This window comes from Pyrgilauda ruficollis, unplaced genomic scaffold, assembly GCF_017590135.1.
Source record: "Pyrgilauda ruficollis isolate IOZ18807 unplaced genomic scaffold, ASM1759013v1 scaffold8, whole genome shotgun sequence".
Classification (NCBI taxonomy): Eukaryota; Metazoa; Chordata; class Aves; order Passeriformes; family Passeridae; genus Pyrgilauda; species Pyrgilauda ruficollis.
The window spans coordinates 342,130-369,963 of NW_024529932.1; the positions used below are offsets into that span (position 1 = coordinate 342,130).

The following is a 27,834-nucleotide window of genomic DNA, read 5'->3' on the forward strand; positions in this document are numbered from 1 at the left end:
TACTGCTAAGAGGTGAAAACAAGTCTTTGATTTCAGCCATCTACTCCAGATTAGAGAAGTCACAAGTCACCTCAATTGTCAGTGTTGCTGAAAATGTCCAGGTTTACTAGATCATTTGTCTGTTTCTAAATCTGTTCAGGCTTGAACCTGCTCTACCCAACCTTAAGAGTGTAAAAAATAGGGAACCAAGTAGGAATGCTCTAAGTAGAACTGTGGTTGCCTTTTAGTGGTATTGTTAAAAATAGGAGACTATGGGATATAAAAGCAGAAGATATTTCACCTGTATATGAAACAACTGTAGGATTGCTCATGTTAGATAGTAGCAGTGCAGACAAACAAAAAGCTGCCAGAGTTGGAGGTTTCCAAAAGAGAGAACAATAGAGACATCAAGGTTTGAGAATAATATTTCATCAGGTAAGTTTTCTATCCCCTATTATCATATCCTGGAGAGGAGACTCTTACAGAGGACTATAACTTCACCTTTGGGCTCAAAGAAAAAACTGTTCTTTAGTCTGTAAGAATATGATATAAACCCTGGAGAGTGAGATTAAATCTCCTTACAGACAATGATAAATTAGCTTGGCTGGTTTTAAACTAGTCTCCTTGGAAAAATACAGGTCCACCTCTGCATCCAGAAGTGCAACTTGGAGGTCATGAAGACACCTGTTGGGGAAAAGGGTGAGAGTGGATTTCATATCAGCTGACAGTGTGCTTGTGGGACTTGGCCAAAGTTCTGGTAAGGCCTCGAGTGCTCTGCCAGAGTGAGTTTTTGGTGGAGCTGGTCATTCACAGGGCAGTAGCTGTTCAGATCAAACTTCAGGGTCTGAGCACTGAACTGTATGGAAACCTAAAGGAAGCAAAGAAAAACAGTATGAAAGAAGGGAAGCACTGTAAAACCCTATGGAGGGACATCACTAATGAAAGAAATAGGTGAAAACACCCATTTTCACCCAAACTCTCTTTCTAAGAAAAGAGAATAAGTCAGCTTAAGGTAGAGTGAATCGTGACTAGGAAAAGCAGATTAGAAGCTAAAATAAAGAGAAGTTGTGGTTTTAATAAACTCATTCAGCTGAAAATGCAATTTGTGCTGAGAGACAGTACAAATATGCTAGTGTGCATATCACAATTATTTCCCAAACGGAGAGAAAATACATGAACAAAATTAAATGTAGGTCCCATCACACCTAAAAATAATGCTGATTACAATGTCCTGGAGACCTTGAATGAAAACTATTTCCTGTCCTCTTGTCTATCCCACTGGTCCCAGAAGTATCCAGTAACATGGTGTGTCTAATTTACTCAAATAGCATTTTTACCCAGGTATTTCCAGATATATAGTCTTGTGGTCTCTGAGCTATACCATTCCATAGATCCCATTTCTACCAGAGAGCTACTACTTTGGGAGATCTTGAAAATTGAAATGCAATTGTTGAATGGAATTGTTTCTGTTAGTTTATACTTCTAAAGCAGTATATCCTTGCCATCACAGGCGTGGAAGGAGAAATTAAAGACTCGGAGGGTAAATTATACCAGTACCTGTGAAACTCCTTCAAAAATATTCTTTTCATTCTTTTTTTAAGCCTCTTTAACCACCTCACTTCAAAGTCTGATATGTCCATCATTTGCAGAGCCAGAATTAATGGGGTGAGACTTGGGACAGAGATCTTTTCCATTTCCTTGTGAAGTACAATTTCTGTGTGCACTGGACTTCAAAGGAATAGCACCATAAGGTGTTAAACAAGTAGGAATGGGTCTCGCTACACAAATTCACTGGTCACATGCATACTCCTTCTCCATAGCTGTGAGATCAGTCTGTGAGCACTGGTTAATTTAGGTCTGTGAGCACTTCAATACATTGACAGGAGTTTTCCTCTGACAATGAACAATCCAAATAGAAACCAAAAACCATCTCCAAAATTTTCACATGTGGACTTCTAAATCCCATTTTGAGCATTGGTGAATGTGCAGGCACACACTCTTAAATACATTTAATTCATGCAAAAATACAACAAAGATAGATTTTTGTCTCCCATGCAGTCTGAATCTCTGTGAAGTCTGCAAAAATTTAAAGAGCCAGGGAACAAGGCACCGAGCCCTGTTATGAGCTAGAGGTCTAACTCTGTGGTAGTGCAGTGGGTCCAGACTCCTGTCCAGCCATAGCATGTTGCCTTCTTTTTGTGGTCCCTTTTTATTGTTTAGTTGAGAGGTGAGATGCTTGTTTCATGGTGACTTTCTGACATAGCCATGCATATTTTTTGTTGGTGTGTAAATTGCAGCGCTGCTGACAGGCCGTGGTTCTGCAGCTTTTCAGGGGAAAGGATTTACATTATCTTAGCTTTAATTTTCTTTTTACCAAAACAAAGAGCAGTCAGAATTGTCATCTGCTTGTTACATATCTGCTCCATCGTATGCACAATTTGTCCTGCGGTGTTTTTATATGTGTTCATTTTTAACTTTCAGATTCTTTCAAATGCTGACATTTCCTCACTAGCTCAGATTTCCCAGTGTCTTGGAGTACATGGAGTCTCCCATGGCCAACAAAAACCATCAATTTCCTTTCTCATGACAGAAAGGAAGCATTCCTAGGGCAATCAAGCAGCTTGAAAGAGACTGCTATTGAAAGAGGCTATATTTTGTCTGAGTTTTAACCCCAGATATCTTAATTTCTACTATTTCTTGTTCAACCTCCTCCTTCTAGTCCCAAAAATAGTGTCCAAATCTCTTCTTGTCCCCTCACTGAGCTTGGACTGTAGCCACTGAAGAGCAGCACTGGAAGGGGGCACCCCACATGGAGTGCAGCCCATTTTGGGGGGCTGTAGCACTAAACCCCTGTGTGGAGGAGTACAGATAGGAGACGTTTTTAATTTTTATTTGTGTAAATCTTGAACAGGTATGCTGTAATTTTCCCACCAATTCATAAACTTTCTTATCTTGTGTGATTTCTTTTAATTGATGTCCTAATAGAGGCAGTTTTAGCTCTTTGCCAGGGAACATAAACAGAATTAATATTTTGGTGGTATTTTTGCTTTTTACTGAATTACCCATTTTTCCTTAAATTAAAAATTGGTGGTACATCATGGCCAGAGGAGTTCCCCATGTTTTAATATGGTAATGAAAATGCCCAGTTGTTTTCCAGATACAGTGCTTTCAGTGTATTACTCACTTTGCATGTCCTGTTTGACAGACTGAGCACACTTTTAGACACATTAATGTCTCTGTTGAACATACTCTGTATCAGTTTAATGTATCAGTTTAACTACTGTCTTTTGTGAAATGAAAAATGAAAAAATGACCCTGTATTCTTGAAAGGTTGTTTTTTTTTTTCTTAATTTTTAACCAAACATGCCTAAAGGCAATGAAATAGACATTTGTGACCTGTTTAGGTTCGTATTACAAAATGAAAATATTTCAGTAAGATCTTTTTCTTAAATTATCCTTTTCCTATTTAATCTTATAGTGAAACTGGGGCTTGTAAGCAGAGCTTATTGTTTTCATTCTTACAGCCATCTTTTGGTTTTGTAACTTAATTAAGAAATGGAAGTTGATACTGTTAACTTGTCTACAAGCTAATTTGTCTATGTTAGTATTCTAGAAAATAGATAATGACATACATGTAGTAAGGATAAATACTATAAGGATTCAAAACAACACAGTAGTTAAAAGGAGATGTGTTCTCATCCTGAACTAATTTCTCTCACTGTCTCCAGAACCTTCCACATTCTGCCTAAAAGCTAACATATTTAACTCTGCTAAATATCCTATAATTACTGAATGCATGAAATTTTTTTCCAAGGACTGACCTTTTTATCATAGCAGTTGTGACTGCAGATATGCAAACAAATGACTTTTCATTTTAAGTAAAAAGTAAGTATATTCCATGGGATTTATTTTTTGTAGGATAGAAAATAAAACTTCTTTGTTTTGAAAATATTTGAACCTGTGAACACTGCATGTCATTTTTAAATAAAAATGACAAAGTAATAACAATTTTCATTACAAAATGGAAGAAAAAGTAAAGCAGTTTTTTCTTTTAATTTTGAAAACACTGAAATGCTTTCATTTTAAAACAAAAATCATATGTCTTTTTCTCAGGCATGCATATTTAATAACTTCAGCTCAATTTCACAACATTAGTCAAATCTAAGTTTTGTTTCTTATAAAAGAAAAAAGAATATTCTACTAGAACTCTTCACTACACTTATTATACTCATATAACAAATATAAACTCAACTGAGAAAAATATTCTATGTGATTAAACGTGCTTTTTTTTTCTCTTTCCTCAGATCAACTGGTAGAGAATATGCTCTGAAAATAATCAAGAAAAGTAAATGTAGAGGAAAAGTAAGTAGAAAAAAATATGAGACCAAAAGTTTTTTTTTCTAGGAAATTTTTTGTGAGAGATCATTTTGAGAAGCTGTTGGTATTTGTGTCCTTCCTGACAAGTGTTAGAATCTCTTTGGTTGAAGTCTTTGCCTGCCCTCAGGAGACTCTTGGAGTTTCAGGAGAAAAGGCAGTCATGTGCTGTTCTAGGCCTGTGTGATGATTCTCCAGTTCGTTGTGCCTGACTCCTTTCTCTTTATCCATGTAATAATGTCCTCTAATTTTCATAATTCCAGGTGTTATAGAAAGTAGAAAATAATACAAATAATTATAATGACACTGGTCACTGTGTGTAAGGCATAGGTTAATTAAATTGATGTCAATATTGCACCAAGTTACTGTTAGCTCTTAAAATCAGTAACAAAATTATGTGAGAAGATGCTGTCATGTTGTTAAGTCTAAAAATTCTGCATCAGAGAAAATTTTAAAAGCTTTTATTTTTCTCTGCACCAGAAACACATATTTTCTTCCATTTCTTTTTCTGTGTTCCACTGTCTCTTCTTTCAGTTACCACATTGATGTTTCTAAACACGTTCCTTCTCTGTTGCTGGAGGCAACCTCTGTTAGTTTTTTAAAAAACCCCAGAGAATCCGTGCAGCTCCCAATTCTCTCTGCTTTTTCTGCTATGAATTTTTTTCCCACTAACCCATATTCATAGAAGATTTTTTTGTGTGTCAGGAGCACATGATCCAGAATGAGGTATCTATTTTAAGACGAGTCAAGCATCCCAATATTGTACTTCTGATTGAGGAGATGGACATGCCAACTGAGTTGTACCTTGTCATGGAACTTGTAAAGGTGAGTGTTTTGGAGTCAAGCTGCTTATTGTACCAACCATATTGAAAAATTCCATTCCTACTAAGGCTTACTAAAAAACATGGGATCACAGATTAATGTAGAGTGGAAGAGCTGAAAGCTGTCTAGCATCCTGCTGAAAGATACGTAATCCACTGTCAGATTTTTTTTATTAGCTTTCAAATATTTCAAATATTTGTCTAACTTCTTGTAAGCCACACTTGGAAGTGTTCTGTTTGTATACCACCAGTTTGGTTTGCTTCCTCAAAAGAAAACTCGTTAAAAATTTATAATCTGCCTTGAGTTGAATTGAAAATATACCCAGTCCAAATAGCCATAAATACCAGCCTTCAAAATAGAAAAAGGTGAAAGGTAAAATTTAAACATTAAATCTAAACAATATTAAATGTGTTTTTTTCTCTATTGATTTATATTAACACAGTGTCAGACTTGCCTCCTCGATAGCAATCTAAATTTAAGCTGAAGGAAGGGGAACATGAAAAAGAAAAACCTGCTTTTTAAAGCGTGGTTCAGTTCTAAAAAGTAAATTTGCGAATGCAGTAATTTATATTTTGGACCCTATTTCTTCACAGTGACTTAGAGAAAGCACTTTTTGGCAAACAGTATTGTTGATCTGCTTTGCTCTGGTTGTAGGTGGAGGTTAGAAGGTGTAGGTGCCTCATTGAGATATTAAATAGGGCAGTCTCAGGTCCAGGTGTTTCTTAAATACCCTTTCAGTCTCTGGTCTGGGATACAAGAGCAAGTAGAATGAAAAGGCTTTTTGGTTTGTTCCACTATCCTCCATGCTGTGTGGCAGCAGTAATGGCACCAGCCATATTCCCAGTCCAAACCTGGAAGGCTCTGTGTGCCTCATGGGTGGATGCCCACCGATTTTCCCTTGTCCTCATGGCAGTCTGGGAAAGAAAGTCTTGTCATCCATGAGAAGCTCAGGCCATGCCCCACATATTAGGAGATGGGAACATTGTCCTCATTGGTCTGCGCCTGACAGGTGCCCTATTTGGCTTGAGTAGTGCTGTGGGCTTATGGTCCCCCTAACCCCCCCGTCCACCACCTCCAAGCTCTGAGGAAGCACACTAGGAAGTGCTGGTAGTAAGGAGCTGACATATTTTCTCTGATGAAAGAGTTAAATCCTAAGACAAAAGAAAAATACTGGTACTCTTTCATGCCATGAATCCCTTTGTGTAAGCAGTCTCAGAATAATTTCCTCACTCCCTTGACAATCTCAGCCCTCTCTCACTCTTTGGCATGCAATGTGAAATAGCACAGCTTGAGATCAGATACCATTAGCCATCTAGCACTATTTTAATCACAATTACTGCTTTATTCTCTTCTATTCTAAGTGAGCTCACTATGAAATCCATGCTACTGTCGGTTTTCCTTAGTGTCTGCAAGAGCTTGTTCAAAGGTACCTCAATCCCCTTGCACAGCACCATAATCACACGTAGCTACAGCTTTTAGCCTGCATTGACAAATCCTTCATCTTGGCCCCATGAGGTGTGCTAAGAACTAAAAGCTGTGCCTTGTCTAACCTGCCAAGATGTAAGCACAGAGCTGGTTTTATGGGTGAAACCTGCTGTGCTATTCATGACTGAAAAATGTGTAAACTGTAGTGTCCAATGGATTTTTAATTGAAGTCCTACTCAGCTAAATGAGAGAGGAGGGGACCAAAAACTCTTAGAAAATAAGCCTTAAAGATGTATATTAAAAAAACATACATTGTATTAACTTTCTGGAGAAATCCGTTTTTTTGTGCTCTTTCTTCTTTACTCTTAAAGACTGATGCACATATTCTTTTAGCTGTATTATGGAAGGGCTCTATAGGAATCTGTACTATTCATATCCTAGAGAGCACTGTTCTAATAGTCTTTACTTTTATGTAGAATAATATGAGAGAAATGAGAAATATGAGAAATAATATGAGAAATGTAGAAGAAATAACCTTATTCGGGGAAGCCAGCTTTGTTTCTCTGATACAAACATCTATTCCTTAATATATAGTTGGAAGAAAAGCCTTGTTGCACTCTCTGGGTACTAGGGAAGGCATTTCTGGAAGGACATTAATTGTTAATTCACCAATTGCTGACTGTTACCATTTCATAGTGTGCGCTGTTAGAATTGATTAACCATCTGTTATTGACTGACTTTTGAAGACCTGGCTTTAAATCGGACTCACAGACAGGAAAGAGAGGCAAGGAGGAAAAGCTTGATAGTGCAGAGCCCGGTTTCAGTTAATACCACCCTGCATTAATTGGCAGTAACATGTTTGACATAAGTGACTGCTGCAAATCCCGCCCTCACCTCATGGCAGATAGGCCATTCATTGCTTTGTAAAGTGTAAGAAAAAGCACTTCATAAATACAAATATAAACACATTGCAAGTGGTGCTTGTAAAAGGAAGCAAAGACCTGGTTTCTGGCACATTGCCTTTTTACACAGCGAAACAAAATTGTTATTCAAACCTAACAGGGGTTTGGCCAATTTAAGAAGCAAGATTTATTGCTGAGTTTCCTTTACTGCTCCAGGATATGATTTCACTTTTGCAGAAGAAAAAGAGAGATCATATAATTTACATAACAAGGTAATAAATAAATAATTGGTTACTGTAGTTCCAAGTACACCTCCTCATGTGCACAGATGATAAAAACTGCATTCAGATGTTGCTGGTCCTGTTTCACTCCAGAACAGGGGATTTAAGACTGAAATGTCATCCTGAACTCACCCCTGGTGCCTGAATAAATGATAGTGACCTGCTGTGTGAATCGGCTTAGCAGAACCTTGCAGGTTAAAGTGCTCTTTGGGGAGAGGAAAGTCTGAAAGCAATTCTGCCTGATATAGCTGTCAGCTCTGTTAACTCTTTCCAGGATATCACCTCTCCTTTAACCACAGAGAATCCCACAGAATAAATATATGCTCTCTTTTCTTAGCAGGATACCTGGTAAGAAACTTTACCGACTACAGTAGATGCTTAAATGGAGAATATTATTTTGCTTCAGATTGGCTTGACTGTTAAATTGCTCTGCAGCCTCTATCTTTTTCTGAATTTAAGTTTCTCCTGTGTATGAACATTTGTTCCTTTTGTTCTGACTTCAAGCCAAAATTTTTCCTTCTGTTTTTAAGGCTCATCTTCTTTCATTCTTGCTCCTCATAGCTCAGACTATTTTCTTTGTTTGGAGGCAGATGCTTTGCCGATGTTATTGACACTTCTTCTGAGCATCTGGAACATATTAGATAAGACCAAAGATCTGTCTAATCCACTGCCTCATGTTAAAAAGCAGCTGGTACAGGGGTTTCACAGGAAGGAGCTTAGGGAAGATAGATTATTTATCTCACATACTTTGCCACATGCTGATACCTAATACTTAGGGATCAGATAATGCCATGAAGTACATGGTATTGTACTTTTGCCAAATATTTGGCCTTTTTCTCTCTAATCCTCTATCTGGTTTAAGTTGGCCTTTTGTTCTTCCTTTTCCTTGACTCTGTGCATTTTGATGTGTCTTGAACAGTCACCAGCCATGGCAAGAAGTCCGATGTGGTTCAGATTTGACAATTTTTGGCTGTAAGCAATTTCTAAAGAGCTGGGATTTTGTATCTATAGTGAGAATAAACCTGCCCTGGCATACTTCTGCTGCACCTCAACAATGCAAAAATTTTAATAGTATGTTTGGTTTTTTTATAACAAGTAAAGTCTGTTTTACCAGGTTTGAGTCTTTGATGGATCCCTTTTCCTATCCTTTTCTCTGTCGCCATGATTCCTGGAAAAATTCTTTTTTTTTCCTTCCCCCCCACCACCGCCAACCCCCTTTCTCTGGAAAGTGGAAAAAGTCTTTACTCTGGTGTTGAGCCTTAAAAAAACCCAGAAAATATCTTGAAGCTGTTGATAAAACTATGAGAGCTGGCAAAGCTGGTACTCCTCTGTTGCCTTCAGAAAATACATGCTTTTTCTTTTAAATACAGTCGTCTGTGATTTTTTCCTTGATGTTTTGACTGCAGCAGGGAAATTTTGCATTGCTTTTGCAGAATTATCCTTTGCCTTATTTTTTTTCTTTTTTTTTTTGGTTCTTGTTGGATTGCGTTTTCTTTGTGATGCTGCTTTGATTTTGGCCAAAGGCTCAATAACTCTGAGTAGAATCTCCCTAAAGATCACTGTTTTTTCCTCCAATCTGTCAAGCTCCCTTCTTAATCTCATCCTTAAAATTACTCTTCCATCTTTGTCCAAGCACTTCCATGTTCCCTCTCCCCACTTGCCACCTCATCTCTCAAAATACAGTCATGGTTGCCTCAGATGCTGGTGAAGATCATTTCAACTTTGAGGACTTCCACTTAGTTTTTCCTTATTTTCTGCTTTCCTTCATTCTCTCTTGTTTTCTTGCTTTTCTTTCACTGACAGCAGCTTTTAGCTGAATTAGACAGCATGATGAGCTGAGAATGGCACAAGCAGCCACCTGTGTCTCCCAGTATGATTGCCTGACATACATGCTGTAAAGTTATTCAATATTTACTGCAAGAGGCATCACACTACCAAAAAATTCACATCTTGTGTAGAGAAAGTGGTTTCTAAAGTCCATGTTTGCAAAGCTTTGTGAGATGGAAACAGACTTTTAAAATATGATAGCAGTGAAAATAGGTAACTTTGAGTTCTGAGTTTTACTCGGAGTTCCTTCATCCATCTTTCTGGGGTTCAGTTAGGCATTGGGCAAAAGTTTGATGTCAGTCTGTTTGTGATTATTATAAAGAGTGCCAAGGGTTGGTAAATGGCATCATGATAGGCAAGTATGTACTCTTGCCAGACATTTGTAGCAGGCTCTGAACACGCTGGTTGGCAAGTGCTAGACAAGTTACAAAAGCAGCAGCAGGTGGGAATGGTTTGCAGTAGAAACTCCAGCCTCTTGGCTGACCAACTCCACCATGACCAATGGTTTTGAGTTACTGGTTTGTTTAACTGCCATTATGGGAGATGTCATCACAGTACCCATAGTTCATAACTGCAAGGAAACTGTGCTGCTCCCTTCCCCTCCTCCTCCTCCTTCTCTAAAAATGTTCCTTGATCTTCCCTAAATTTTTCAGTCATTTCACAAGCAATGTTGCTCATATCCCATGCTAATTTTGCTCCAGGGAGGAGATCTTTTTGATGCTATTACTTCCACCAACAAATACACAGAGCGGGATGCCAGTGGGATGCTTTACAATCTGGCCAGTGCCATCAAATATCTTCACAGCCTGAACATTGTCCACAGGGATATCAAGCCGGAGAATCTGCTGGTAAGTGAAGATTCATTTTTCAGTACTGCTGATAACTTCAGAGTGTGTGAGAAAAGGTCTGCACTTCCTCCTTCCACATGGCTGCCAAGTTTATTTCAGTCTTTTAAGTCACTGATCTTTTAATTTTAACCTTTGCATTGTAAAGTTCTCTTAATAATAACAGCTGTCCCAGGAATTACAGTAACATAAGGTGGTATGTTCCATGGGACACAACAGCTGAGTTATTCCTGGGATCACTAGAAGTAAACCTGTAGTAAACTGCAGGATAATTTCAAGCTTCTCATAAATATAAGTGTTCTGTCCTCAGCAGACTATTCTGTACTTCTGTCACTGGGTAAATAATTAGCAATCCTTTAATTTTACAAGTATGGTGCATGTCAATGCTGTGTTCTGATCATGTCATACATCAGAGCAGAGCAAGGAAGAAACTTCATTGTCCTTCCCCTACTGCATCTCCCAGATAATCCTATATATAGCACTTTTTATTAAGCCACTTTCACAAACAGACAATCTAAATCTTTGTTTTTCTGACTAAATCTATATGAGCCTTATCCACTGAAGACAGTGAAAAACATACCCTGGCAATTAGTCTTCTCAGAATTTTTGCGCACTTGAATGCAGCAGTTGCATCCTCTACACAGTTTTATTTCTCCTGAGAAATTAGCTTCTCCTGATTGTTTCACTGTTCTGAGTTTTCACAAATTTGCTGACATGTTCCAATATCAGATATCACAATTCTCCACATATTCTGCAACCATAAAGCAATGTTAGTAGAATATAGACTATCAGTTCTCTCAGCTCTGTGCTCTCAGCCATGACTTATGCTTGACAATGAAGAGGTTTTATGGGAAAGCTGACTTCAGCAGATATTACTAAACTTCCAGGAAGTGGGATTTTTACAGCTGAAGTTTCTCTAGTGGCAGGTTCTGGGTGAGGAAGTGACCTGCCCTCATTTTCCAGAAACTGCCTAAAACACAATGGCTGGAAGTTTCACTAGACACTACTGACTGATACACCTTCCTTGGCCCTTTTGCTCCATTTTAATTTCTGGTGCTGGTGTTGATAAGCGGCTGCATGCAGTTGTTCTAGCAATCCCATGCTTCATTAATGATTCATTAATGCTGTTCCTGGAGTGTGCAGGAGGGTCTTGGGACAAACCTTGCTCTGCTGCTGTCTTGATTTGTCTGTAAATGCCTAAACTCTATTGTTGTCAGAATTAAAATTCTTGGGGAAAGAGATGGTCAGGAGGTATGGGTAGGAGGTAAGGGCAGCAGGGCAGGGATTAGATTTATCTGCTCAGCTTTTCTGGTAATTACACATTAATGATCACATTGTTCATATTGTAGCTGAGTTATTTCTGAGTGATTTTTCCAGAACTGTGCATTGATTTTGAGACTGAGCTGTAAGGATGCAGCATTTAACCTGTTGCAGCATCCTAATTCTCAAAAGCCAGCATTTGATTCACAAATTGCATTGATTCTCTAAGGTTCATCAGGACCTTGAAAGAAACAAGCACTGCTTTAGAAGTGTGCTTTGGAACCAGCCTTACCTGAGCTCTGACCTGGTTCTGACATTGGCTGCCTGTGGCCTCAGTGTGTTTCTGCTTTTATCTTTGCTATCAAATGGGATGTGTGGTTCCTTCTGTCACAGAATTGCAGCTAGAATTATTTTCATGGCATTTGCAAAACACTTAAAAAATGCCACATGGGTCTCAGCATTTCTTTTGCTAAATACCTTCTACTTGCCTTTTGTTTCCTGCCCTTTTCCTTGCAGCTCTTTAACCCTTCACCTAAGTGGTCATGGAGGAATTTTTCCCTTGCTCTTTGCTGTGGCTTTCCCTCTGCTACAGTCACAGTGCTGCATGTGCAAACCCTGGTTGTGTTATAGCTGGTAGGTTAAGAGAATCAGCCCTTTCTCCCCCACCCTTTTCCTACTCATGGATTGTAACTTTAGGTTTAGAGGAGCATGTCCTGAGGCTAAACAACCTCATGAGCCGGAAAAAGACAACAGGGAGGATGAACAAGGCTGTAGAATTGCGGGAGGAGAACATGGGGAGTGAAGGGGAGCATGCTGCTCTGGAGAAGGAGACAAGAAGAGGCTATTCACCTGGAGCTGTATTATTTCATCTCTTCCTGGCCCCTAGTAGAGCCTTTCCTTTTACCTCCTCCTTTGTCTCTTTTAATTTTTCCTTCTTCCCAAAAGTAACTTTCAGGCTTAGAACTAATGTGTGAGACCAGATCTAGGTCCTGCTAATAAAACTTTGTGTGTGTGAACCTGCCCTGTGTGCAGCACCCATTATTTTTTAACTGCTTAAATATTCCATATTATCCTCAAGGCATGTAAAGTCCATCTCATGGTCAACTGTGCAAGAGTTTAGGGTGTGCTGAATACCTGTGATGTTTTAGCATTTTTGTTTGTTTCTTTATTCTCTAGGGAGTCTTCCATGTTTTAATTGGAACATTTTTCATAATTGTTGCTATTTAGAACGTTTATTTTGTCAAGTCATGGGATGTCTTTATAGCCATATAATAAACCCTAGAGAACAACTTCTCTGACTGTTGCCATCTGCACTGATCACAAGAGCAGCTTAGAAAATACTGACAGTCTTTATACTAATAGGATACATATGGTGGCATACAATTATGTGTGGCTGCATTCAATTAGTGTAGTACAATTACACAGTTTTATAGCTTAGTTAAAACAGTGAAAGCAGTACGTAGCGGGCAATTTGCACTAATCCCCATTTCTTTAATTGCCCTTCAGTATTTAAATGCAGGAACATATATATCATTTATTCTGAATAACATAAGCATTAAATTATCTTTCCTGTCCCTTGCCTGGAAAGTAACATACCACAGCTTCACACTGGGCTCTTTTTATATGAAATTATAACAGGGTGAGGAAAAGTTACTTTCTTCATTTTTACAAGTCAACTGAAGTAGTTTTCCAAGAAAAGTAATTCCTCAAAACAGATGAAGCAGAATACTAGAAAATACATTGTACCAAACCTTCTGCATTGGTAAATATTGCCAAAGAAACTTCTTCTGTAATTAATTTCTAGTATGGATGAGTCCCACAAGGTGTGGTCTAGTGAAGAAAGGGATTTAGAAATGTTTGCTAGGTTAGGCCAGCTCAGAGAGGGCTGTGTAGAAAGATAACTGCATGAAACAGAATATGAAATACTAATTAGGCCAGATTCAGCTCTTGATGTCTAAGTGCACACTTTACATATTTCAGCAAGTGAATATTTAAAACCCTAGTCTCTAGACTTTAATTAAAACTGTTGTTGAAATTAGATTTATTACTGCCATTTCAGAGAGCACTTTCTTTAGTTTCAGGAACCAGATGTATTTAACAATCTGTGTTTTGAATAAAACCATAATTGCTTTTTTTTTTTCCCAGTGCTTTTCTATAAACATAACTTTTTTCTGGCTTAGTAGAAGAGAAATGTGAATCCATTATAAATTGCTGGTCCTCTTAAAGATCCAGTTGAATTCTTAAAAATAACATAAGGAGAGGAGAAGAATTTTGTGTATTCTGAATGTCTGCTTGTGGCTGTATCACCTGGTAAGCAGGGATTCAGGAAAGAGAGGGGTTTTCTCTCTAGGCATGACTAACATTAACAAATAAGAAAACTGGGGGATGGGGGCTGTATAATATAACTAATTAGTATGAGTTATAACAGATCTGTAGGAAACTGTGGTGAGAGACTTCAAGAATTTACTTTTGCTCCAACTATTCAAGGGTCCCATGTGGAATTTATTGTATTTTTATAAGAAAAAAAGGTAGGATTTTCTTTTTAAAACAGTTGTAGATAAATGTGATTTTGGATGTAGGAGTAGCTGGTCAAGATATATATATATATATAAAGGATTATTTTGGTTTTGATTAGGAAGTATGACACCTACTATTTTTGCACAGTTTTGGTGCAAATTGTTTACACAATATTACTAGTGGTGATCCAGACCACATAGAGCTTTGGTTTGGTTTGCAAAATAACAAAGTGATGATATTATAAGGTCTCCTGTAGACTGTTTCCATTTTTTGAGGTGCTATCATAGAAAACATTCCAAAATGGCAAGCAAGGACTCAAACCAGCACGTTGATTAAACAACTTACAGTCTAGTGTTTAATTTAGATACATTTTTGTATTTTTTATTTTGAATATTTTTATGGGATCTAATCTTAAAGGCACAGAACTTATTATCTGGCATAAGCAGATGGTGGGGGATACAACAGAGCATGATTTAAAATAAATCATAAAGTCACCCTAGGACATTAGTTTTCAGTGTTTGCAGGTTTGGGGCCCTTTTGCTCTGAGCTGGCTTTTAAAATTACAGTTTTTTTACTGATGTTTCTAGCTTTTTTTTTGTCATGTGACTACATCTTAATCTCCCTTTGCATCCATAAAACCCCGCGAAAGATCATGCTGCCGCTGTGAAGACCAGGTTTTAAGACAGAATTTTCACGTATCCCCATTAGCAGCCCTAACTACTTATGTCCCGTTGATCCTGATGTTACCGTGCCAGTAAGAAACTCATTGGTGTGTAAGAGTCATCCAAGAAGAGGAGAGTATTTCTAGGTGAAATACTCCAGCCAGATTGTGTCTTGTGGCTTCAACACACAGAGAAGAGCCTGGAACTGCTATCAGTACAGTAATTTTTCTATTATCTAAGTAGTTGAAGCTCCTGTGCAAACCTTTAAGCTATCTGCAAGTAAAATGAATAAGCTCAACGCACCTACACTGTGAATTCAGCTGACACAGGGAGCTGACACAGGAAAGCCACTGCTGGAAGGTCACGCATTTGCTTGTGGGCTTTAGCACCTAGCAAGTGTGCGGCTTTTGTTGGGCAGGTAGCGAGACAAGCCTTCCCAAACATCCTGACTGTATTCGAGGGAAGTTGTCCAAATTGTCTGTGAATTTATGCAGAGAAATATGTTAAAGGTAAGGAGGAGAAAAAAAAACTGTAAATAAGAAGGAACATTTCAGACAGTTAGCAAGTGATTATAGTAGTTGCCTTGATGGTTTTGTGGTAAAACTTTCCATTTTCCTCCCAATTTAGGTTTATGAACACCAAGATGGAAGCAAGTCCCTGAAGCTGGGAGACTTTGGTCTAGCAACAATTGTGGATGGACCTCTATATACTGTCTGTGGCACCCCAACATATGTAGCTCCAGAAATCATCGCTGAAACTGGGTAAATCACTTGTAGTGGTGATCCATTGATGTGTACTCAGCGGAGCACATTCTTGCCATTGTGCCAGACTGGAGTTCTTGCAATTAAGACTTTTATTCTGCCTTTGGTTGGCTATGATGTAGAATCATGGCTCCTAGAACAATTCACTTGGAAGGGACCTCTGGAGGCTATCTTACCCAAACCAGTTCAGAGCAGGTTGGCATTGGAGTTATATTGGTCAGCCTCTGCCAGTTGTTAGCGTCAAACTTTGCAGCTTAACGCTGAGTTACTAACTAGCCATTTGCAGATACAGTGGAAGTAATTCTATTCTCTAGAGACTGCTAACTGCCATTTACTTAATTGTATTTCATTATTACACACTGTCCTCTTCTGATTTGTTCCACAGAGTAAATGCCTGCTGGCTTGAACAGCCTGTGTCACCTTTGCAGACTTCATGTTGACAGGCATCACTAACTCAAGTAAACTCGACTTAGTTAACTAACTGAAAAATATAGCCCAATGTCTTCTGTGTACCCACACATTCTGATCTAATGTAATTTTAATTTTAAGATGTAAATGTAAAACATTTTGTTAGCAGAATGAGGATTGGTAGGTAGACAAAGTTCAAATCAGAATTTATAAGAAATTATTCATGATTATGAACATATTTCCTTTGTTCTTGCACTGTAGTCCGTAAGAATCTGATGTCTCTAACCATGTCTCTCACACTTCTAGATATGGCTTGAAGGTGGACATCTGGGCAGCGGGTGTGATTACTTACATCCTGCTCTGTGGTTTTCCTCCATTCCGTGGGTATGGACTGACCTATTCAACTATCCTTATTATGTGAATTGGTCCCTGTGCTCCTTTCACATTAAGCAGAGAGATTCCCACTGGTAGAAGTTCTCTGCTCATAGGGTTTGATGTTTTTTTTCTGTGCTCTGCATAGTGTTCTACACAAGCCCCATAAATGTCTGTGATTTTATGGTAAAATCTCTCTGTCTCGTGTTTGTTTATTGTAGTTTAAACTTCATTGCATTGCAAAACAAGAGTCTTCATTACAGGTTCTGCATGGCTTTGCCTGAAGTTTTAAATACACTGTGAAATAACCATCTTCTTTCATGGACAAAATGCAACATATTTTGTGGTTGGTAAAAGATAATTAAAATGTAAGCCAGTTAATAAGGACGTCAGATATTTTATCCCCTCAAAGCAACTGCAAAGTTGTGGACAAAAGACAAGCAGAAAGAGCATACCAAATGCACTGTGTTTTATGATCTCACTATTAACACCTGTGGCTGCATGTTTGGGACAATCAACATCTTGCAAAAGCATACTAAGGCATGAGCAATTGAAAGCAATATTAAGAAGTCGATTGAAAACACATCTGAAAATAATTTCTCTTTGGGTTTTGTTGTTGGTTTTCTTTGGTTTTACTTTACAGAAGTGGAGATGACCAAGAAGTGCTTTTTGATCAGATTTTGATGGGACAGATGGATTTTCCATCTCCATATTGGGACAATGTTTCTGACTCTGCAAAGGTGAGTTTTATAGTTGATGCTATTTTCTTCTACAGTATTATTTCTAGTGGGAGTGCATAGTGCATGTTGTCCTTTCACAGTGTTGTATTTGACATGTCTCATACATCTCCTGCTACCCCTATAAATTCCTCTGGGTCTCCAATTATGTTTCAGTTGGTTACTGTCTCTTAGACTCCAGGTGGTTTTGAAATGGACCCCATTCTGAAATGAACATCATATCTCTATATGATTTCTCACACAACAGAGACACCAACAGCCCTTATTAAGAAAAAATTAAAGTAATTCACTTCCTAGCTCGAAAGTTCCCTTGGAACTGTGCTTTATATGTACTTATGAGGGACACCAGGTACCAATCTGGAGCCTTTGAACATTACCTAATAATATTATGGAGAGGCTGATTTCCCTTATTGACCCCATTAGATGTTATGTCTGTTGTTTCTTCCTGTCAAAGAACCAGGCCTCCCATTGCCTTATTGTTACAGAGTGGTATGAAATACAGACTTGTTCTGGTCACAGCTCTTGACCTGCAGTCTTTGGCGTGCTAAGGCAGATATAATTATTTACAGATACAGACCTTGACAGAGTTCATTATACTTGCAGAGCAGATCAGGTTTTTTAACTCTCACCAATTCGCTAGAGCAACAGTTTAACTCAAAGATTTTCTAGGGATCTGGCATGCACTGTAGTCGTATGTATAAATATATGTGGACAGAGACATAATACATATGTGAATGTAAAAAAAAAAAAATCACATGGTCATTCTGTAGATAGATAAGTGCTTACTTTCAGCCAGTTTACTTCTCTGGTCTGTAAGACAATCTATGAAGAACTGTCTTCCTGTTTCCTTCATTGTGACAGGGTTTGATTAATTACGAGGAAAAAAAAGTTAAATTTGGAGGTGGGTGCAGGTAATAAGAGTAGCTCTGAATCTCCATTCTTTGGAGAGTTACATCCTGCTTTTATAGATATGTGGAGCATAATGAGGACTAGCATTTTTGCCTTCTAACTAATGAGGTGAAAGAATGAGATACAGTCATAGAGTTGGAAGTCCTCTAAACCAAATCATTGTGTTGTAGCGGGCATTATTTCATAGCATCATTAATGGGAGCCCTGCAAATCCTTTGTCAGTGGGTTTTCCTGTGAAACTCCTTCTGCCAAATAGTTCTGTCTAAAAATTCTGGTTTGAAGCCTTAGCCCATCCATTTGAGTTATTTGTGTAATTAAGAATGACTAGCTTTGGTCTTTGGTGATGGACCTTTATTTGCTGTCATGTTGCCATACTGTTCATGCACTCCACTCTGTGATCAAAATAATCTAGGTAATTGCAGAGAAAATCAGAGGATGAAAAATAATGATTTTAAGTGTCAGGGTTTTTTTTTAATATCTTCTATGTTATTTAAACAAGAGTTTAAAGTAAAACTGTACTTGCTGGCTTTTTTTTTCCTACAGAGGAATTGGCTTTTTCTTAATGGAAAGCTAGCCTAATTTAATGGGCCCATCTGTTTTGCACATTACATATTAAGTGCTTTTCTCTTAAACAGTGGTTTCAGAATTGTAACTCAGAACTGTCTTCTAGCTTTTCAAGATACTGTCAGATATTGATTTACAAGTTCAGCTGAGAGTTCATCAGTTCATAGTTTTTATATTTTTTGAATAATCTTAGTGTATTTCTGCAGTCAGTAGTTCCCTCTCCCCTTGAGAACTCTTACAAAATCAGTTAAAGAGTTCTTAAGTGTATGAAATATTGATTTGTTCTTTGAAGGTGTTCTTTAAATTCAACCCTGTATTCAATTTCTCAGGAACTTATCACAATGATGCTTCAAGTAGATGTAGATCTGCGATTCTCAGCCTTGCAAGTTCTTGAGCATCCATGGGTTAATGTAAGTATTTTCAGACTTGCAGATGCTTCTTTCAATTTGGCACCTTTGAGGTCTTTTCTGTCAAGCCCTTGCTATGCCCTTTTGAAAGCCAGCACATTCTAAAGAAGCTACAGATTTAACTGAAAATAAGTTGACTTACAGCCTGATTTAATGTATTGTATACCTTGGAGTTGTCACTATTTTGTGTGTGCTCAGCTACATTTTCTCTGAAATGGACTTTCAACAAATCTCAATCCAATTTGATAAATGTGTATCTCTAACTCTCAGCTTGCAGTTCAGTGACACATTTTATTCTCCTGAGATGAGGTGCACTCAAAAATCTTACAGTCATGATTAGGAGTAACTGAAATATAGTCCATACTGTTAAGCCTTCTTGATCCAGAATGGAACAGGGAAACATTTACAATCATATTTAGCTTCTGACAGTATTTAAGATTTGTTAATTATTCCAGACTATTTAACATGTTGTAAAATATTGGGATGACAAAAATAAAAAATTGGGATAATCTGTACTCCAATTCAGAAGGGACAGCTTAGAAAAGAAATACAATTGGGATGAACAGTGAAAAAAAATACAGGAAGAGGAAATAATGCTTCATTTTGTTTGTTGCAAGTTTGAGTGTGCAGTCCTCCCTGGAATACTCTTCTGTCCCTGAGCTGCTGTGTCCAAAATCCCTTTCTCACTAAAATCTATTCTAAAAATTCAAATATGCAGTCACCTCAGATATTTTTTTTTAATGAAAGTGTCCTCCATATAGAGTACTAGTGATCACTTAAGTATTTTCCAAGTGCATGCTTTAAAATTGGAGGGCTCCCTTATTACCCAAACTACTTTTTAAATTATAAATTCTATTAACATGCAGAGCCCTTCTGTGGTGTATGAAGAGTGCAAGGATCCAGGACAATGTCTGATGAAAATATTTTCATTTCGAAGATGACATTCAAGCAGCTAAAATATTTATTTTCCTTGGTGCCAGGGGCTATCCTTGGACACAGTGTTCTGTCACAGTTTATAATACCTTATGGTGATTGAGGGGTCTCTCTGTCTCCATGGGAGGAGGACGTGTGGAGAATTCTGGAGTGCTGAAGAGGAAGAGATCGAAGTGACTGGTCAGAAGCCACAGAGAGGCCAAGTCACCTGCAGTGTCAGCCTGCACACTGCTGTGAGAATACTGAAATGTCACTTGCTTACACCACTTAAGGAAGTGGTCACTAATCTTCCATTTTTTCTGAAAAATATATTTGAAATGTTAACACTACCCCCAGATACTTTTTTTTTTTAATTGTTACTCCATTATATGTTTTAGAAAGCCATTTTAGTGTGACGTATAAAAAAGAAGAGGTGCAGCTCTTTGGCAGTAACCCGATAGTGCGGGTGTGCAAGTGACATGAGGATCTGCTTCCCTGCCCTTGATAGCACCTGCTGGTGAGGATAGCAGGGGAGAGGAGCTAGGGACTAAAGACTTTAAACACTCCAGAGCTCTGCTAGGAAAACCTGAGCTCTGGTTACTGAAGCACCTTGGCAGATTCCCAAATTTCTGTGCAATAAGTTAACATGCAGAAACCTTTGCCAGAAGGTGGTGTAGAAAACTGGTATAAATGGACTCAAAAGAGAATTTAATACATTTTTGGAGGATGATTCCATTGGTGCTTATTAAATATAGTGGTCTGGATAGAGCTCTTGGCTCACAAAGTTCTTAAGTACTTGGTTGGCATGAACTAGATGATGTACCAGGGAAAGTTCAAGATCTACTTGCTTCTATTAAATATACTGCTTCTTAGAGAGTGGCACTGTTAGAAACAACATGCGGTGATGAATTCATCTCTGGTCAAGCTCTGTTGCACTTGTAGTTTTATGCTGGTAATAATTCTCTGCAATCAAAACCTCTAGCAGTTCTGTCTGTAAGTAAGTGAAACAAATATTCCATGACAATTCTGTAATTCCTTTTTTCTGCTGCTTTTAACAACTGAAAAAAAAAATCAGTATTTTGTCTGCATCATTACACTAGAGATAGTTCATAATGCAGATAAAAACTGCTTTTGAATTTTCTTATGTCCTCCATATATTTTTTCTGGGAGGAAAAACTCTAACACTGGGACCAGTTCAGAAAAGTGCTTTAACACATTCCAAACATTGCTCCCATTTCAAGGCATCACACATGGAAGCACTTAAGACTGGGCATCAAATTAACTAGATGGCACTACAATCCTAGTTCACATCAGAAGAAATAAGAACATGGCTGAGTTGAAACAGGTGCTTAAATGGTTCCATGAGAAAGGGCACTTCCCTGAAGTGTGTCTGGGCAGTATCAGTAGATAAGCTAGCAGGAGCAGCCTGTTGATGCACAGAAGCAGAATGTACAGTCAGATCAAACTACACATGCCTCTGCCATCACTGGCTGGATCAGCTGCAAGTCTGTCACACAGCCTCCCTGGACCTCATTTTCCCAGCTTCAGGACAGAGAATTAATGCACTTATCCCTGTTTACAAAAGGCTCTGCAATCTATGTGTCGTAATTACCTGAGCAATTTTGTGTATACTGTCTTTCTGAGAAGAAATGGCACATGGAATTTTCACCTACACTCCATTCTCACAGATAACCTGCTTAGATATTTTTCCATGGTGTCAAATGCTGGAGTTTACTTTCTCTGTTAGTTTCACCTGGGATAGAGCTCACTACAACACTTCCCTTATTTCAGTTTTGAACCTATTCAGAGTGTTAAAGATGCAGCTAAAATGCTAGATAGAACAGCTGGCTTGAAAAGCAGGCATGTGTTTTCTTTGACAATTTTAAGAAACATTTTCTCTCTTTGATCAAACCTTTGATAGAAGTGTTGTAACTGCTTACACTGTATAAAACCACTTTGTAGATTGTAAATAACCATTCTACTTTATAGCTGGTTATTATGTGATTACTTGGTAAATTGCTGAGATTCCTGGAATGTGCTTTGACAGTTTCAGTAGGAGCAAACCCTCGTTTCAGTTTAAGTTTTTGCTATAAAAATATCTGGATTCCTCTTGGAAACTGCAAAGCTTGTTATGGTCAGACCAGTAAAGCAGTTTCGATGTGAATAATATCCCAGCTGTTTTCAATTCAAAAAAAACAAAACCTGAAAAGATGTTGGCTACATGCCACTGCCACAGATGGAGATCTTGATTTCGAAATGCAATTCAGCAGCAGTTCTTTGCCCCCTCCATTTCGTTTGTTTGGAGTCATCTCTCCTATGCAGTACACTTAGACCTGGAAACAAATCCATTAGTGTATACTTCCCCTACAGGGATCCAAAATCTGTACTTTACCTGCTCAATTTTTTTTTTTTTTTTTTTTTTTTTTGCAAAGCTAAAGAATTATAAAAGAGGTAGGAAGCTTGAGGTCTGGCATTTTAAACTTTGATGTTATTGATAACCTGAAACAAGCTACAGGACAAACTCATTCTTCTTTGTATAAGCAGTAAATGTTTCCTAATACATCACTGAGCAGTGAATGCTGAAAGGGATGGCTTGCATTCTGTAAATCCTTCTCTGTTAAAATAATCAATGTAAAATGTGTGTTGTTGCTGGAAGAGGAAGATGGCACACATCAGCCTAAAAAGAATTAGAGAACCTGGAGCTTTAATATTTTTCCCTCACTATGTCTGCCTTGGAAATTTGTGTGCAAAAGAAATTAATAACCAAGTGATAAGTTACCTAAACGTTTGTAAGAAAATTAATTTTAAAAGACATTCCTTGTTTTGCAGCTGCATTACTTTTGGTTACACCCTAAGACACTGCACAAAAAAAAAAAATTCCTTAGAATCCCTAAAGGAAACAGTGTCCAAAAGCTTTTCCAGCACTTCTATTTACTCTAATTTCCTGCTGTTACTTGTATAATGATCTATTCATGTGACGCTTTTAGACCTGGAAAGTAAAGCTCTTGTGACCATCTTGTGAAATGGATCTAAGTGCTCCAGGGCAGTAAGAGTCTGGGAATCCTGAGCTTCATTTGAGTGGCAATGTTTCCTGACACAGAGAACAATGCAAATATGAAATCAGTTTTTATCAATTACTGGAATTTCTCCAAGACCTTGTGCCTCTTTTTTATTGTTTTTTTTTTTTTTGAATTCTTGTAAATAGACCATGAAAGGTATTTTGTAGAGGCTGATTAAAGAAATCAAACAAACAAACAAACAAAAAAAACCCAAAAAAAAAAAAAACAAAAAAAAAAAAAAAAAAAAAAACAAAGCAAAAAACCAAAAATGTATTAATATTCCAAGCAGTTTATATTGTCCATGTGAAAACTCAAATTCTGAGCCAGAATTTTCAAACTCTTTTGACTGCTCAGCTCCTGAAGTATGCACAGGAGAGCTCTTCTTTCAGGCTATTAGCAGTCAACATTTTCTGAAGCTCATGACTCTTTAAAGTTTCCAGATGCAGCAGCAAAAATCACTGGTCACCTTTAAAAAAAATCTTGTGATTGATGCTAAAGCTGAGATGAAATTCTGCGATCCTAACCCACTGCCAAAAGCAAAGACTTAGAACAGGGGAAAGGAACAGTTAACCTCTTCAGGGTTTGACATCCCTCCCATTTCAGCAACCCAATGAAATTCTTGTCAGCAGTGTTTACACTGTTCTCCAATTCTACAACTTAACCTGGTGATTCTGATCAATTTGATATTTGATGTGGTGGTTTTTTCACTTCTTGCCTTTTAAAACTGCAGAGCAACTTGTTTTGTATTTAGTTAAACAGCTGTCATCTCTTACCCTCAATAGCTATCTTATTGTTGACTGATATAATTCTAGGAGCCAGTTTAATATATATTGATTTGTTTATAAAGCATGTTTGAATAAAAGAGAACTACTAAACATCAGGTGGCACCAGCAGTAATAATAAAAACTTATTAATAATAGAGGAATTCTGATATATCCCTATGCTGCATCTTAAATTGGGCTGGAAGGTATTTCATCTAAAAGCTGGAACCCAAACTATGTGTCTGTGGCATGTTGCCACAAGAACTGTGGGTGTGGTGCTTCACCAATAAAATATGACCACAGTCTTGGTAACTATTGTCTTGTCTGTAATTTAGTCTTTGACAAGATGACATGAACTCTTGGCAGACTTTCATGTCAAGAAAGCCAAGAGAATTATTTTATTTTTCTTCCCTGCTCTCATGAAGAGGAGTTCCTTTACAGACTAGCTTTCTTCTGGGAAAGGCAAGGTCAACAGGAACCAGGTTATTTTAGGGGTCATATACCACCGAGCCAGGACTCCCCAGTGATAGACAATAATCAGCTACTGGGTTGTATTTTTTTGTTTTGTGTTTTGCAGCTGTGTGCACTTGACCATATTTTGCCAGCTGAGACATTTTGTTAAGGGGTGAGTAAGGGATCTCTAAACACAAACTCCCCAAGCTAAATAAATAACAAACCCTACCAACCTCCCTAAAATTCCCATGTGCTTACTGAACTCATGATTTACTGCAGCAGCTCTGTAACTCTTTAAGGGCACTCATAATGACTGAAAAATAAAAGAGAAAAGTGTCTGTCATCTCTCACTGTTCTAATATTTTCTTGTTTGTGTTTATTCTGCTAGGATTTTGCCAAAGTGGAGTTTAAGAATTATTTCAGCTGTTTATTCCTATACACATCATGCAGCACCAGTTAGGGATGACTAAGGCATGTGGCCCTGTATATTTTGCCTATTCTACATTTTGTTTCCTATTCCACATATTCTGTGTATTTGTTGCCTGAAGTCCTGCATATGCTGCTAGTGGGGAAGTCTCACTGAGCAGTGGCTTTTTGCACATTTTTCAGGCATAAGGAGCTTCTCTACAACCTCTTAAAAAACCTTCTCTTTTCCTGGGCTTGAATTCCGTCTGCAGACTTGTGCAAAACCACAAACTCCGTTATTTCTGTCAGGGTTTCTGCTCAGCATGGAGGATGCCAGTGTCCCTAGGTGCAGGTACCCAGGTTTGCTTTGCAAAGTGGGAAGTCTCAGCTGGAAGGAGGAATGTCCCAGCCCCGCCTCTTGTTTTTGTAATATCTTGAATACTTTTTACTTTTGAGGTCATTATGATTAAATTTATGTGATGAGTAAACAGAATCTTAAACACATCTGAATTGCTCAGGTTTTGAAATATGAATGGGCATAAAAATAACTGGGTAGTGGTAATTAATAAAGAAAATGGTAAGAAATGGTAAGAAAAATGAAATGTTTAACAATTATTATTAATGAACATTTCCTAAAGTTTGAGAAGAAAATATTGAGTAAAGAAGAAGAGAGAGACTGCTTGGTTCCATAGTATGTTCATCTTGTAAGTACCTTAAATGTATTGATGGAGACAATGATTGACCCATATTTTAACACAAACAGTTTGTAAACTTTTCTGTATTGATGGGACCTATCAGAATCACCTCACAGTTCCTTCTTTTTTTTGTCTCTCTCTGAAATTTTATTTTGCCTCATTTATCTGCAGGATGATGGCCTTCCAGAGAATGAACATCAGCTCTCAGTAGCTGGGAAGATAAAGAAGCATTTCAACACAGGCCCTAAGCCGAACAGCACAGCAGCTGGAGTTTCTGTCATAGCAGTAAGCATCTGAAATACACAGATGAAACAGATTTTTGTGCCCACCAGACAGTTTTGTGTTTATGACACCAAAAGAAACCAGAGAGGGTTAATATTTAGATAAATGTAGCATTTAATTAATATCAGCATAGTAAGACTGGTATCCTGCACAACTTCTCCTTTGATTCTCCTTGTGAGTCACATTGTTATTTAACTGCCCTAGGAGATATAACTGTACACACAGTTCCATATTTTACCAGAAGATCAGTGGACCTAACTCCAACGTAAATGCAACAATTTGAGCTGTGGGATCATGACATTTTACTTGGCAGCAGACTCATATGGATTTAGGCCACACAGAGACTGTAGCAGGACTGAACCACTTTAAAATGGAAATTTCTTCAGAATTTAACTGAAAATCAGTATGGCAGCCTAAGCCTCTCCTCTCTGAAGACATGAAAGAGAGCTGTGATGCCTCACTGCTGCCTTCATGGTTAACATGAATCTAGCCACTTCAGATTTAGCTAGGCAGCAGCATTTTATTGTAGTGCCACACACGATGTGCTTCCCTGTCAGCAGAAGTTTTTAATGGGGTAAAGACTTAATGGAACTTCTTGCTGCCTTCTGTCACATTGCAATTCCAGTGGAGCCATTCTAGGTTTGGACATGTCAGAGTGTCTGAAACAAAGCTTGGCCAAAATTTTGACCAAGCTTTACTGAGATTTCAATGGCATCCTCAGTGGAGCATACATCACATACAATTGTATTTTTTCCTCACAGATGAACATGTGTATTATATATACATGGACATAGGATATATTCAGCATATGAAGAGATTATTCATAGTAATGCCATTGAACGGTAACATGCACATCCTTCACATTTTTGATACATCTGCTTGTGTTTGTAAGCTTTCCTTTATTACTCATAGTAATGTGAACACTCCAAAGAGTCACTAAAATTGTGACATGTTAAACGTAACCATTCCCATATCAGATTACTCAGTGTTCATTCCCAGCTTCCATAAATTGCAGGTGGTGTGACTGCACATGTACACTTTCTTGTACTGTTTCCACTTTCATGTTTCTCAGCTCAGCCCCTCCAGTGTTGAGTTAAATCAGCATGAAATAAATTCAGCTCAGCACATGCAATCTGGCTCACAGGTGTGAAGTGCTTGTGCAGCAAAAGGGATACTCTCTCAAAGTTACTTGGTATAAGTACTTAAAATTTCAAACTGTGCCTCTCTCATGTTTTTTCTTTACTCTTTCCTACCCTGAATGTCCTCTACATGGAAGCAAGTTGTTCCTCATGCTTTTCCTAGATTTTTTCAGTCATCAGCTAACATAGTCAGCATTTATTTATTTTCATTTTTAAGCAATAATACTGCAGCAACTCTCCCACAACTAAAACATCACATACCCATTGCTCATCTGAACTGCAGGTATGTTCTTTATAGACTAGCTGAAACTGTGTTCCTATTGAATGGACTGCCAGCACGCTTGTCCATGAGAATTACTGCTCAGATCCTCCATGCTAATGACTTCAAAGCTTAAAAGCAAGAAATGATGCCTCTGTCCTCATCCATCCCTTGCCTCCTTTATGTTTTTAATTTCCCTGCCCTCCTCTTTTTTTTTATTTGCCCCAGTTGCTTTGCCAAGAAATTGTTTGCAGCAGTTTAACACCCAAGTAATGAAAAAGGCTCTGTAGTGAATCTGTCCACTGCAAAACATCAGAAAAAAATGTGTATGATTAATTATATTCTTAATGACTTTTATTTATCTTTTAGTGTTTTGAAATTTAACAGATTGTTTTTAGTGATCATCTCTGTGGGCAAACTTCATATTCTGACACGATTGATCCTGCAACTATAAAGTAGAAATGTTTAGAATACTTAGAAGAGATGGGGAAATGTAGACCTCTTTAGTGCTTTGGTAATGTTTCAGAATGCTAGATAATTTTAATTTTATGAATAAATTACTTTTGTTTTCTACAAAAAAAAAAAATTAATATGTAAAAGAAAGCCAAAAGTAGAAAAACAATGTCTTTAAATGTTGTTTCTGCATTTAGTAGTCTATTTAATATACATTTGACATGCATGTCACCAGGGTTTTATGTTTGGGAATCTCCCTTTAACTGTGAAATCTCAAGCTAAAGTTAAATCCTATTAACAAAGGCTGCTCTAGACTTAGAACTTTCAAAGCATGTATAGATGCTGTAACAGCTGTTGTTTGGCA

At 37.8% G+C, this 27,834-nt stretch overlaps 1 protein-coding gene across 2 annotated transcripts in view; it reads left to right on the top strand.

The window, feature by feature from the left end:
- The window catches only part of DCLK1 (doublecortin like kinase 1), a 226,161-nt gene that overhangs the window by 186,640 nt on the left and 11,687 nt on the right, over nucleotides 1-27,834 (top strand). For both annotated transcript variants that reach the window (XM_041487253.1, XM_041487252.1), the window contains 8 exons: nucleotides 4,284-4,341; nucleotides 5,059-5,178; nucleotides 10,312-10,458; nucleotides 15,522-15,655; nucleotides 16,370-16,447; nucleotides 17,079-17,175; nucleotides 18,975-19,055; nucleotides 25,509-25,622. In XM_041487253.1, the coding sequence (XP_041343187.1) occupies nucleotides 4,284-4,341; nucleotides 5,059-5,178; nucleotides 10,312-10,458; nucleotides 15,522-15,655; nucleotides 16,370-16,447; nucleotides 17,079-17,175; nucleotides 18,975-19,055; nucleotides 25,509-25,622 (829 nt within the window). The remainder of the gene's footprint in view (nucleotides 1-4,283; nucleotides 4,342-5,058; nucleotides 5,179-10,311; nucleotides 10,459-15,521; nucleotides 15,656-16,369; nucleotides 16,448-17,078; nucleotides 17,176-18,974; nucleotides 19,056-25,508; nucleotides 25,623-27,834) is intronic.